Source organism: Hordeum vulgare, chromosome 5H, assembly GCF_904849725.1.
Source record: "Hordeum vulgare subsp. vulgare chromosome 5H, MorexV3_pseudomolecules_assembly, whole genome shotgun sequence".
NCBI lineage: Eukaryota > Viridiplantae > Streptophyta > Magnoliopsida > Poales > Poaceae > Hordeum > Hordeum vulgare.
Genome location: NC_058522.1, coordinates 494,897,162 through 494,912,162, shown reverse-complemented (window position 1 = coordinate 494,912,162; position 15,001 = coordinate 494,897,162). Strand labels below are relative to the sequence as shown.

Genomic DNA, 15,001 nt, shown 5'->3' with positions numbered 1-15,001 from the left:
GATGCAAATATGATTACGCACAACTTGAACAAAGACAAAACAAACTCACATAGTCGGATTTCACGGTCTCACTTGGAAGTGCATTGCGTACTTGCTCCAAGCAAGCTGCCCAACGACTGCACATAGGCTTGATATTCTCCCAACGTCCTTCAAGCAACCGAAATGTGCGTGGAGTCCTATTGGGATACTTTGCCATAATGCGGAAGTATTAATTTTCGATCCTTTGCCAATATCTCTTGGCGGTTTGAGAAGTACCCGTGCATGCATCAGGGACACCGCACTCCATGCTTAGATCAAAGCTTGATCTTCCAAGATCGTGTAGTTCTTGGATCTTTGGCTATATTGAACGATTGACAAGTCACGAGCTATGGCAACAAATGGCGAAAACGAAAGTAAATGACCATGCCCGAAGACGCATACTGAAAAGGACGTGGATGTCGCCTAGAAGGGGGGGTGAATAGGCGCTTTAAAATAATTAAGGTTTAGGCTTGAACAAATGCGGAATAAAACTAACGTTTAATATGTCAAGCACAAAACCTTAAACAACTAGGCTCACCTATGTGCACCAACAACTTATGCTAAGCAAGATAAACAACTAAGTGATAGCAAGATATATGACAAGAGACAATATGGCTATCACAAAGTAAAGTGCATAAGTAAAGGGTTCGGGTAAGAGATAACCGAGGTACGCGGAGACGATGATGTATCCCGAAGTTCACACCCTTGCGGATGCTAATCTCCGTTGGAGCGGTGTGGAGGCACAATGCTCCCCAAGATGCCACTAAGGCCACCGTAATCTCCTCACGCCCTCGCACAATGCAAAATGCCGTGATTCCACTAAGGGACCCTTGAGGGCGGTCACCGAACCCGTACAAATGGCAACCCTTGGGGGCGGTCACCGAACCCGTACAAATGGCAACCCTTGGGGGCGGTCACCGGACACGTACACGTGGCAACCCTTGGGGGCGGTTACCGGTACCCGTATAAATTGCTCGGGGCAATCTCCACAACCTAATTGGAGACCCCGACGCTTCCCGGAGCTTCACACCACAATGATTGAGCTCCGAGACACCACCAAGCTTCTAGGACGTCAAAGCATCCACGAAGAACAATATCAAGGGTACTAAGTACCAAAGGTAGTAAGCTTCTCAACTTCTCACTTCCACGTATCACCGTGGAGAACTCAAACTGATGCAACTAATGCAATGGCAAGAACACACGAAGTGGTCAAGTCCCTCACACTCAAATCCCTCCACAACAACAAAAGCTATGGAGAAATATGAGAGGAAGAACAAGGAGCTCACAAAGAACTCCAAGATCAAGATCCAAGGGGTTCCCCTCACATAGAGGAGAAAGTGATTGGTGGAGATGTGGATCTAGATCTCCTCTCTCTTTTCCCTCAAGAACAAGCAAGAATCATTGAAGGGATTGAGAGTAATCAAGCTCTAAGAATGTCAACAATGGAGGTAGAACAAGAGCTCAACGGATGGGGAAGACCAAGGGGGAAGAAGACCCCCTTTATATACTGGGGGAAGGAATCAGACCGTTACCCCCACTTTCTGCCCGAGCTCCAGCGGTACTACCGCTGGCACTCCAGCGGTACTACCACCAGCTAGCGGTACTACCGCTGGCACTCCAGCGGTACTACCGCTGGTCCCCTGGTAGTGCAACGGCACTACCACCGCCAAGAAAGTCTTCGCAAAAAGGTCCGTCCACGAACAACCGCTAGGCAGGCGGTACTAAGCTCCTGGAGCGGTACTACTACTGACCAGGGGCGGTACTACCGCCAGCCAGCGGTACTACCGCTGGCTGCAGCAGTACTACCGCTAGGTCCAACGGTACTACCGCTCGCCACTGAAACAACCATAACTTTTGCACACGAGCTCCGAATCGAGCAAACCCAAGCTTGTTGGATTCAGGACGACAAGGGCTATCCAAACATGTGAGTTATGAAAATGCCAAAGATATAGAGATGTGAGTCCTCTATGAATGAAGAACCGGCAAAAACTCCAACATCGAAAACATCATAGTAGATGCATATGGACTCCGTTTTCGATGAACTCGAGCTTGTCACGAAGATGACCATAAGCTTTAAAACTCACATAGAGAAACATCAAACAAGAACCAAGAAGTATGATGCAAGGATGCAAATGGTTTGAGCTCTCAACGAATGATACGATCAAGCTACTCACTTGAGAGCCCCCTTGATAGTACAGCAATCTATCCTAAACAGAAAACCTATCAAGGGCAAACCTATACCTTGCACCTCGTCCTCTTGAGCTAGATGATGATGATCTTGGCTTCCTCAAGATGGACCACCTTTCTTGATTGTGTTGGCTTGATGAAGACTAGTTGATTGCTCCCCCATACTCACTATGGCTGGGCCACTCTTCAGCATATCTTTACAAGTCCATTGCCACCACAATGGACGGCAAGCTTCAAGCATGATATCTTCGTGTTGATCCACTTGAACTTGCACATCGCAATCTTGATGGCGATCACAACTTAACGTCATACTTCATGGGTTGTATGAGATCTTTCCTTTGACGCAAGCCCATGGAAACACACCTAACCCCCACATAGAACTCTCACGAAGACCATGGGTTAGTACACAAATACGTAATGGACAATGCTTACCATACCATGGGATCACTTGATCCCTCTCGGTACATCTTATACGCTTTGTGTGTTGATCATCTTGATTTACTCTTTGTCTGAGATCTTGATCAACCATGTGTCTCTATGACCATTCTTTGGATAATACCTTGAATACCATCTTGGTCATCATATAAACTCCTTGAACCCAACAGATGGACTTCAAGAAGTGCCTATGGACAAATCTTATAAATGTAACTTAAGGCAACAATTAGTCCATAGGAATTGTCATCAATTACCAAAACCACATATGGAGATATATGCTCTAACACATACCTTCCGGCCATTTCATCGAACACCTCGCTTGCGGGGGGAGCGTCACCGTTGAACGGCATCGACGGGGCATCTCTTTCCAAGATGGAGTGAGAGGATGAAGGAGACATAATCCTCTTCCTCTTGACGCCAGCGGCCTTGGTGACCTTCTTCGCCGCCGGTCGAGATCGCATAAGAGCTTAGCGCCCGGAGCGCGAGCCTTCGTGGGCGGGGGCTGTCGGATTTCCGCCCGGCACGACCACGTTACCCTGCCGCTTGCGGCAGGTGTTGACCCACAAGTATAGGGGATCTACTGTAGTCCTTCCAATAAGTAAGAGTGTCGAACCCAACGAGGAGCAGAAGGATCTGACAAGTGGTTTTCAGCAAGGTAATATCTGTACGCACTGAAATTATCGGTAACAAGTGGTTGTGCGGTGAGATGATTCATAGCAAGCAACAAGTAACAAAAGTAACAACGGTGCAGCAAAGTGGCCCAATCCCTTTTGTAGCAAGGGACAAGCCTGGACAAAGTCTTATAGGAGGAAAAATGCTCCCGAGGACACACGGGAATTTCTGTCATTCTAGTTTTCATCATGTTCATATGATTCGCGTTCGTTACTTTGATAGTTTGATATGTGGGTGGACCGGCGCTTGGGTACTGCCCTTACTTGGACAAGCATCCCACTTATGATTAACCCCTCTCGCAAGCATCCGCAACTAAGAAAGAAGAATTAAGACAAAGTCTAACCATAGCATTAAACTAGTGGATCCAAATCAGCCCCTCACGAAGCAAAGCATAAACTAGGGTTAAGTTTCTGTCACTCTAACAACCCATCATCTACTTACTACTTCCCAATGTCTTCCTCTAGGCCCAAATAATTATGAAGTGTTATGTAGTCGACGTTCACATAACACCATTAGAGGAAAAACAACATACAACACATCAAAATATCGAACGAATACCAAATTCACATGACAACTTATAGCATGACTTATCCCATGTCCTCAAGAACAAAAGTAACTACTCACAAAGCATAATCATATTCATGACCAGAGAGGTAATGAGTATCATCAAGGATCTGAACATAAACTCTTCCACCAAGTAATCCAACTAGCATCAACTATAAAGAGTAATTAACACTACTAGCACCTTACAAGTATCAATCGGAGTCGCGAGACGGAGATTGGTTACAAGTGATGAACTAGGGTTTGGAGATGAGATGGTGCTGATGAAGATGTTGATGGTGATGAGTCCCCTCCTTTGAGAGGAGTGTTGGTGATGACGATGTCGATGATTTCCCCCTCCGGAAGGGAAGTTTTCCCGGCAAGATCGTCCTGCCGAAGCTCTAGATTGGTTGTGCTCAAGTTCCGCCTCGTGACGGCGGCGAATCCTCCGAAAAGCCTCCTCCTGAATTTTTTCAAAACGAAACCCTTCATATAGCAGAAGAGGGGAGCCAGTGGGCCAGCAGGGAGCCCACAAGCCCCCTAGGTGCGGCCAGGGGGGTGGCCGCGCCTAGCGGGCTTGTGCCACCTGATGTCTCCCCTCTGGCACTTCTTCGGCCCAGTATTCTTTATATATTCCCAAAAAAATCCACGTTGATTTCCACAGCTTTTGGAGTTGCGCAGAATAGGCATCTCAAACTTGCTCCTTTTTTAGGACAGAATTCCAGTTGCCGGCATTCTCCCTCTTCATGTAAACCTTGCAAAATAAGAGAGAAAAGACATAAGTTTTGTACCGTGAAGTGAAATAACAGCCCAAGAAGCGATAAATATCAACATGAAAGTATGATGCATAATGGACGTATCAGCAGGCGCGGCGCTAGCTTGAGCGACGACGGGGCCAACATGGTTGGCGACGAGATCCGCCCGAGGGGAAGGAGCGTGCGCGACCTCGATGGTGACGGGGGGCAGTAAGGAGGCGTCCATGGCGGCGAGGGACGGACACGGAGGATGCACCGGAGCGTGTGGTGGCGAGACAATGGTGACGGCGGGTGGGGGGGGAGCGGGAAAGGCCGCGCGGAAATGTCCCTCCCGCCAAATATTGTTGCGGATAGAGGCTGAGCTCGGGTCGGTCTCCCGGCCCATGAAAGTAGAGGTTGGGGAGAACTTTTGCCGCGCCCGACAAAAATATTTGCGGGCCGGGGCGAAATACGGGGTCTGATCGGGCAGGTTTTTCCGCCCCGACCCGCACTTTGGCGGTTATTTTGCGGGTCGGGTCGGGAAGCGGGGTGTGCTAGAGTTGCTCTAAGGATGGTGCATGTTCCGTTGTAGTTGTTGTGGTCTGCCCCTTCACTCCTTTATCCACAATCGGCTTTACACCATTGACTCTTAATGGCGAAGATTCATACTCCCTTTTTTTTAAATATAAGTTTTTTAAACATATTAATATAAAATACATATGGAGTAAAATGAATAAATTTTATATTTTTAAATATATTTACATACATTCGTATGTAGTCCATATTAAAACATCTAAATAGAGTTATATTTAAAAAAATGCCATAATAAAAAAAGACATCTTTTAATAATAAAAATTCCATCTCTTAATATTAAATTTCTGTCTTTTAATAATAAATGTATCTTTTAATATAAAATGTCATATCCTAATATAAAAATCCCATCTCTTAATACGTAAAAATGATATATCTTAATAAAGAAAAGGGCATCTCCTAATATGAAAATGCAATATCTTAAATAAAATGACATTTCTTAATAAAAATATATCATATATTTATAATAATAAGTGCCATGTGACATAGTTCGAATTTTCTAGAAAAAATGTCATCCCGTTAAACAAGATAAAAAAAAGACTAGGAGGATTGCTAGCAAGTGCGATGGGTGAAAATGTTTCAAATGATACTGTGTTCGCTGGATTTTATCTTACAACAAAGTAGTTTCGAAATTTGACGTGGCTCTGATCCTGTGCCAAGATCTGTGCAAAGGAGTCCAACGGGAGAGAGCACTTTCGCTGCGATTAGCCCCCCAGCGAACGTTCGTGAGTTACGATTTCCCATGTTTATTTGGTGGGCCGAATTGTCAAGTCCCCACCAACAACACAAGCGCAGGGCCCATTGCCCGGTGGAGCGAGCGGTGGCCCCTAAAACCCTATCCACGGACCCACCGCCCAGCGATAACCAACCTCTCCTGCCAAAGAACTCGCCGAGACGCCGCCCCGCCGCCGCCGCCAAGTCGTAACCGAAGAGGGAGGGAGGAGCCCAAGCGAAGCAAAACTCCCCAAATCCGATCTCCCATGGAGTCGCAGCCGCAGGGCAATGGCGTGCAGGCCACGGACGCGCGCTACCACGAGCCCGCGTCGGCGGCGCTGGCCATAGCGGTGGTCCCGCCGGCCACGGCGGCCGCGCACGGGCCCATCGTGCCGAAGCCGGAGCAGGCGCCGGGGGAGTTCTTGGGCGGGCTCGCCGTCGCGCTCCCGCCGCGGAACCGCGACCGGCACACCAAGGTGGAGGGCCGCGGGCGGCGCATCCGCATGGCCGCGCCCTGCGCGGCCAGGGTCGCGCAGCTCACGCGCGAGCTAGGGCACAAGACCGACGGTGACACCATCCGCTGGCTTCTGCAACAGTCGGAGCCGGCCATCATCGCCGCCACGGGCACGGGGACGGTGCCTGCGATCGCCACCACCGTCGACGGCGTGCTCCGCATCCCCACCGAGTCGCCCTCCGCGGGGCCAGACGGCGCGGGGCCGGCATCCAAGCGGCGCAAGCTCCAGCCGACGCGCGCGGCGGGCGGCGCGGGCCCGCTCGTCGCGGCACCCCCCGCCGCGGCCTACTACCCCGTCGCCGCCGACCCCCTCCTGCAAGGCAACGGCGGCGGCGGCGCGATTTCCGTGTCCAGCGGCCTCGCCCCCGTCTCGGCCGCCGCGGCGCCCGCAGGAGGCGCCATCCCGTTCTTCGCCATACAGGTGCCAGCGTCCGTCGACGGCAAGCATGGGGCCATGTGGATGTTTCAGCAGCCGCCCGCCGCCGGAGCCGCGCCCAACCAACCGATGCAGTACTGGCCGTTGCCGCCCAACCCCGCAGAATACAACAATTTCCCCGGCGCACAGGCCGTCAACGTCGCCAACTACCAGCAGCAGCCGTGCTACAGCCCGATGCAGTTCGTCCCCGCCGGCGGGGAGCCACAGGACCAGCAGCAAACTGGTGACCAGAGCGCGGGCGCCGACGACGAGACCCAGGGCCTGGAGGACGACTTCGACGGCGAGGCCCTGACGGACTCCAGCTCCGAAGAGTAGCGCGGCACACGGCAAGCGCCACGCTCCATAGTTCATAGAACAAACTCGAATCCAGGACTAGGTTAGAACTTTTTTTGCCTGATTTGATTTTCTTGTTTCTTTCTTGTGCAATGTCTCGTAGACGATGCTGGTGATTTTGGGTTTGGTTGGAAACTGATGTAGAATAGTTTCTGGTGTCGACGATTGAGTAGACTAGAGAAAAGGTTGACATGCCCAAAAGTTATTACGAGTTTATCTGCTTTACTTTGCTTGTGTCTTGTGTGTGGTACTAGTAGCACTGTTCTGTGCGCTGGGTTTTTTAAACTCTTTTGTAGTCGATCTTTGACTTTATTTGGCTGCTACTGGTTGACAACTATTGGTATACTTTGGATTAGAGCATCTGAAGTGCACAATATTCTAAAAACGTAGCCAAGAAAAATATATAATGTGCTGTCGTCAATAGTATTTGTAAAATAGAACACGACGGGGCTTTAATCTAGCAGAAGTTTCCTCCACTCGCCACATGAGAAAAATTCATACTTTCTCTGTTCCATCCTCGACGATGTTTTAGATTTTATATGATCACTATTCCCTTTGTTTTTAAATATACTTTTTTAAAAGATTTCATAAAGGGACTATATACGAATGTATATGGACACACTTCAGGAGTCCTTTGTCTTTGATTCAAAGGAATTGCATAGGATTTTTGGAGGATTTGAATTCTTAGGAATTTTTTCTTTGATGATAGTTTGATTCGTAGATTTGTATCCTCAAAAAAAATTCATAGGTCCATTTGTACTCTATTTTGAAGAAAAAATTCCATCCATTCAAACCTTATATAAAATTTCTTTGAATTTCCTGGGCTTTCAAATATTTGTTCAAATCTTATAGGGTACTATAGAACATGCCCTATTCCTATATTTTTCCTATTCCTTCGTTTTGGAATCCTGTGAATCAAAGAGGTTCTTTGAGTGTAGATTCATTCATTTTGCTTCATATGTAGTTTCTTAATGTAATCTCTGAAAATACCTATATATTTAAAAATCAAGAAAATAATAATCAACTTTGACTGCTAACTGTAGCATGAATATGTAAGTTGATAATATATAAAATTGTATTGTACATCTAGTATCCATGTTGTATCTAGAGGCATAATCTTCAACTTGTAGGTTTCAATATTTTTTCTATCAATTAGTGGTCAAAGAAAGAAAAGCATGACTAATGGGAAACCCTTACCTTCAACTAGCGCTCACACACGAGCGATCCGTCGCTTGGTCAGTGTAACACGTGTACGCATGTCTATCTCTCTTTCTGTAATATCATGTATTGTGTAAAATTATCTTCCCTAACTACATTTGCGTTGCAAAAAATTAAAGACCGAATAAATGGCAAATATTTTCTGCAATAGTGTTTATGTTGCAATTTGTATCCCGCAACAACGTCCATGTTGTAAAAATAATGAGAAAAAGATCTGCCAACTACCAGCAGCAGTTGTGCTACACCCTGATGTTGTCCGTCGCCGCCGGCGGGGAGCCACAGGACCAGTAATAAACAGGTGAATAGAGCGTGGGCGCCGACGACGAGACCCAGGGCCTGGAGGACGAGTTCGGCGTCGAGGCCCTGGCGGACTCCAGCTCCGAAGAGTAGCACGGCACACGACAAGCGCCACACCCGATAGTCCATAGAACAAACTCGAATCCAGGACTAGGTTAGAACTTTTTGCCTATGTGATTTTCTTGTTTCTTTTTTTTTGCAATGTCTCGTATACGATGTTGGTGATTTGGGGTTTGGTTGGAAACTGGTGTAGAGAAGTTTGTGGTGTCGACAATTGAGTAGACCTAAACTAAATGCTAGATAGTGCACATGCACTATTCGGCGAAGCCGGACGCTACAACTTTTGAACCGGGTGTCACAACAAAGAACTGTTTTCAACGTTGGTTCCTCGCGACGAGCTCTTCAAAACTAGATCACATATGAATATGTTTTACTGAACTTTTTCAAAAGCAACTTTAATGCTATATGAGGCAATTTTAGTGCTAAAAATCAGCAATTTTGATGCTACAGGAATTGCATCGTGCGTATAAGTGAATTCGCCTAGGAGCCTTCTAATTAACTGTGTACACTAGTCTAATAGGTGGTTACCATGGTTCAGAAACAAAGTTGTAGATTGTTTAGTTACCTATCATATTGTGAAAGTTTCTTACCATAGAGTGGAAACTTCTCCAACATGTGGCTTTAGAAACCAAGTTGACTACGACGCTCACTACGAGTGATCTTCATTTTCCTATAATAATATGGAAGTTGTCCATAAGGGGCCTAAGTTGCCTACGATGTCAAAAGGTTTTTAGGAGATCTAAGTCATCTATCATGATTTCAAATTTCAAAACTATGTGGGGGTGGATGGTATAAGATCTCTATGCTTTCCTTTTCTAGGAGGAGTGTACTCGACAACACTACTGAGCTTGTGAGTATTGGCTACCCAGGTCGCCACCAACTCTTCAAAACTAAACCTCGCATGAATATGGTTCTATGGTTTTTTTTTCTTCAAAAAAGCAACTTTAATGCCACATGAGACGACTTTCAGCTTCACTCCATTAAAAGTAACTATTTATCAACAATAAGCAACGAAATAGTAATTAAGAACAACTTCAAAACAGACGTAGATAACATCACATCACCTTCATAAGCAACTTACATTCTACTAGAGGCAACTTTAGTGCAAAAATAGGCAAGTTCATTGAGTGTGTGTAGACCGGAAAATCGGATATTCAAATGAATACTTCAATCACTGAAAAAACCAACCAAGAAATTTTCTCATCGAAATTCAGAACTCCAACTGGTTCGGACGGGATCGCTTTCCTCCTTCATTGGATCTCTTGGATAAATGCGTCTCCGCTGTACATGGTTGTCGAGCTCGTTCTCTCAGAAGATAATCTTTTCCTCTCGACACCACTGGTATTGTTTTCCTGTTTTCGACGTAATCTTTATCATGGATGTCATACGAACTTGAAGTCCTTTGCCTTTTGCTAGTCTAGTTGACTGCATGAAAATGGAAAAGAAAGTGGTCAACGGTTGGAGATGGGGTAAAATAAGGCCCCGTTTCTTTAAAAAGTCCTAGGACTTTTTTTAGTCAACTAAAAAGTCCCTAGTCCCTACCCGTTTCTTTCCAGGGACTAAACAGGGACTAGAGGTCATTAAATGACATATAAAAAGACCATGTTACCCCTTGTAATGTACTAGAAGTTTTTGAATGACATGCTAAAAGTAGGGGCATTGTTGGAAAAAGTGTCAAAAAGTCCCAAAAAGACCCTCCCATAGGGACTTCTTCCTTTAGTCCCAAATACCTCCTTTTAGTCCCAAGTCCCCGTGTTTCTTTTGCATGGAACTAAAAGAGACTGTTTTTAGTCCCTACACCAAAAATTCCCTCTAAAGAAACACCCCCTAAGAGAAGTGGATGTAGATGGGAGAAAAGCATGAATGCACGTGAGCTCCCATTAGTGATGTGGTCATCAGACTGTAACCAACATGGACAAGCTCAGTCAAAAGGGGGTCGAGGTAAAAGTGAAACTAGGACAATGTCAAGAGCCTTGTGATCCAAGATGAGGCCCTTTAGAGTTTGAGTACCATATCTCACATTCGAATCTACAATGAAATCGCCAAGAACACTCAAAAGAGCGTCTTCGAAAAGGGCATGGATCTTCTCAAAAGTTTTCAGTTGTGCAAGATAAAGATCATTCTTGGGCTTATCCTTGGTGGTGTCATAGGAGTACATAGTTTGAAACCAGTAGACTATTCTCGTGTGTCACATTTTATATTGCACCCCCTTGAAGGTGGGCGGCTTCAAATGCGCAACAAAACCACTCGAAGTAAATTACCTATAGTCAGGTTTTTGGATTGTTAAATATGTGTGCAAATTACTATGTAAACAGTAAGTAAATCATGATGGCAATAACAAAGAATGAACTAATCATGCAGACTAGCATAGTAGATGAACATGTCGAATCTACATCACAACTTAGAAAGAGAAATTCTAGCATGATTTCAAACATAGAGGATAGAACTGCATACGGTGCAATGTGAGAAGAACCGCCAGCGTTCGTGTTGTCAGCATGTCGTTGATGAAGATATTGCGGAATTCATGGAAGAAGTTGTCGTTGCCAGCAGTTGCGCGAGTGCGCTCCCCAAAAACCTGATCACCCAGTCACGAGAGGCGGGGTTCCGAAGGCTGTTGTCCCTTCTTGCGGTACACGCTGGAAGGACGGATGGAGAAGTCTTGTGTGGCGGCACAATGTTTTGAAAATAGTGTGAAACCATATGTTGTGGCGACTGTTAGGGTAGACGTCTGCCTATCTATATATTGGCGGGTCGGGTAAGTCGTGGGAGTAAATCACACGCCCAAGTCGGTAAGAGCCCCAAGATCCAAAAGAATTGAAAAGTGCTTAGTAATCAATGCGTGTGTTACTTATTAATTAATGTCTTATCATTTTTTCACGAGCATAAAAATATAGACAACATGCATAGCTTTGTCCTTGGCTCGTCTCATTCCCGAAAACCGACGCGACGAGGCATGGCGTGGTGAGGCGAGCAAGGAGGAGGAGCTTGCGTGTAGGTCTTCTCTTCTCTTCTCATGCTCATACAAGTACTAGAAGAGACATTAGTCCCACTTCACACCACACACAACCATGTATGAATGGACCATGAGAATTTTTGTTTTTTGCGGGGCTTTGGGACAAAGGCCTACTCGCAAATTCCAACAATCCCGCCCCATAAGTGCCCGTGAACGCAATGAGGCACGTCTAGAGGCACAGACCCATCACTCTTCATGTTTTCTGCTTTGCATCTAATTATCTCATATGTTATTCCCTAGATTCATACAAACCACGCAATGAAAAAAACTATGTACTATTCTAAACTACTCTTCGTTGTCGTCGGAGATGTCCTCGCGTCCGTGCCGTGTGCCTGGTAGTTGGGCTCGTCGAAGGGCTTCGGTTCCTCCTCCTCATCCATATGGATGAGCACCTCACCAACGTACAGGGCGTCCTCCGCCTCCATCTCCTGCATATGATGGCACTTGACCTCTGCCCCCGATTCCGATCGAAGGGAATCAAGGATCGCATGTTGCTCCGCCTGTAGATCCACAACCCCAGCATCCCCACGTGGAAGACATCGTGAACCTGAGAAAGGTTCGCCGGCAGTTCCAATTGATAAGCCACTCTTCCACGCCTTTCGAGAACAGTGAAAGGACCAATATAACGAGGAGCTAACTTGCCCTTGATTCCGAAACGGTGTGCACCTCTCATTGGTGTGACACGAAGATAAGCCTTTTCGCCAGGTTGATAGACCATATCTTGATGATGACGGTCATACTGACTCTTCTCACGAGACTGAGGAGCCTTCAGATTCTCATGAATAATGCGGACTTGATCTTCGGCATGTTGAATAATATCCGGACCGAAGAGTGATCGTTCCCCAGTTTCTGACCAATTCAGAGGAGTTCGACACCTTCGCCCATACAATACTTCGAAAGGGGCCATCTTCAGACTAGCTTGATAGCTATTGTTGTAAGAGAACTCGGCATACGGGAGAGATTCCTCCCATTTCTTACCGAAAGAAATGACACAAGCTCGAAGCATGTCCTCGAGAATTTGGTTGACTCGTTCAACTTGTCCCTGGGATTGAGGATGAAATGCAGTGCTGAAGGACAGATGGGTCCCCATAGCCTTCTGAAAACTTTCCCAGAATTTTGAAGTGAACAAGCTGCCACGGTCCGAACTGATTACCAATGGAATACCGTGAAGTGAAACAACTCTTGACATATAAAGATCTGCCAGCTGACTAGCATTAATCGTTTCTTTGACGGCTAGGAAATGTGCAACTTTGGACAGTCGATCAATGACGACAAGAATAGCATCATTACCTTTCTGAGACCTGGGAAAACCAGTGACAAAGTCCATTTCAACATGGTCCCATTTCCACTCGGGAATAGAGATAGGTTGCAGAGTTCCAGCAGGCTTTTGGTGTTCTGCTTTGATACGACAGCATATATCACATTCTGCCACATAGCGTGCAATGTCCTGTTTCATATTGGGCCACCAGAATCTTTGCCGGATGTCTTGGTACATCTTGGTACTACCCGGGTGAATAGACAATGGTGTGTCATGAGCTTCTTCCATCACCTTCCGAGTCATCCTGAGATTTTCCTTCTTATTTGGGACGAATAGGCGACCCTTGAAATACAAGGCGCCACCTTCATCAACAGTGAAAAAGGAGGGTTTACCCTTTGCAATATAGCTCTTAATCCTGTCGACATCATCGTCAAAGTTTTGTATATTCTTTATGGAGCTCACAAGATCTGGTTCAACCACTAGGTTACTGAGGGATCCCTGATTAACAACACGAAGGTTCACCTTTTGATACTCTTCAGGGGGGGGAACAAGGTAACCCTGAGGAACAATGTGGAGGTTCAGCTTACGGAATTCCTCTTGCAAACGATCGTGAACCTGATGAACCTGGAGGTGGTTGCAGTATGACTTGCGACTTAAGGCATCAGCCATTACGTTAGCCTTGCCAGGGGTATATGATATACTACAGTCAAAATCTGCTATACGCTCCATCCATCTTTGTTGACGCAGGTTCAGCTCCGGTTGAGTGAACAAGTACTTCAAACTCTGATGATCGGTGTAGATTTCACAGCGATTACCGACAAGGTATTGTCGCCATTCCTTCAATGCATGAATGACTGCGGCAAGCTCGAGATCATGAACTGGGTAGTTCTCTTCATGAGCACGCAGTTGACGTGAGGCATAAGCGATCACCTTGCGATCCTGCATTAGGACACAACCTATTCCTTGACGAGAAGCATCACAGTATATGACGAAATCCCTTTTCGTATCTAGAGGAGCAAGTACTGGAGCGGACGTCAGTTTGTCCTTGAGCGCTTGGAAACTTTCCTGACATTTATCAGTCCATTCATACTTAACACCTTTGTGAAGCAGGTTGGTTAAGGGCTTCGCAATCTTGGAGAAGTTCTCGACGAATCAACGGCAATAGCTGGCGAGTCCGAGAAAACTTCTGACTTGCTTGACATTCTTCGGAGGAGTCCAGTCAAGAATAGCTTGAATTCGTTCGGGGTTGACCGCAATACCATCCTTGGAAATCACATGACCAAGGTAAGTCACTTTGTCTAGCCAGAACTCACATTTGGAATACTTCGCATAGAGTTTATGCTCCCGAAGCTTATCCAATACAAGACGAAGATGTTCAGCATGCTCTTCTTTGTTCTTCGAAAACACCAGAATATCATCCAGATATACCACGACAAATTTGTCGAGGTAGTCCATGAATATATAATTCATCAGTCGAGAGAAGGTTGCCGGTGCATTGGTTAAGCCGAAGGACATGACGGTGTACTCGTATGATCCATATCGAGTAACAAAGGCGGTCTTTGGAATATCCTCCTTGCGAACACGGATCTGGTGGTATCCCAATCTCAGGTCGAGCTTAGAGAAAACGGTGGAACCAGCAAGTTGATCATACAAATCATTTATCCGAGGGAGAGGATATTTGTTTTGAATAGTGGCCTGGTTGATAGGACGATAGTCTTGAACCAATCGATTTGTCCCATCCTTCTTCTTAACAAAGAGAGAAGGTGCTCCCCAAGCAGAGGAACTCGGGCGGATGAAACCCAGACGGAGCGAGTTGTCAATTTCTTGCTTAAGTTCAAGGAGTTCATGTGGAGGCATTTTATAAGGACGCTTGGCAATAGGAGTGGTACCGGGTACCAAGTCAATGACAAACTCGACAGCTCGAGCAGGGGGAATCCCCGGAAGTTCTTCTGGAAAGACATCTTGGAACTCTCGGACCACT

At 46.2% G+C, this 15,001-nt stretch overlaps 1 protein-coding gene across 1 annotated transcript; it reads left to right on the top strand.

Annotated features, from left to right (window-relative positions):
* The first annotated feature begins 6,157 nt into the window (after positions 1–6,157).
* On the top strand, positions 6,158–7,399 carry LOC123397018 (transcription factor PCF2-like). Its single transcript, XM_045091738.1, has one exon. The coding sequence runs from the start codon at positions 6,158–6,160 to the stop codon at positions 7,154–7,156; it is 999 nt and encodes a 332-aa protein (XP_044947673.1). The 3' UTR covers positions 7,157–7,399.
* The last annotated feature ends 7,602 nt before the right edge of the window (positions 7,400–15,001 follow it).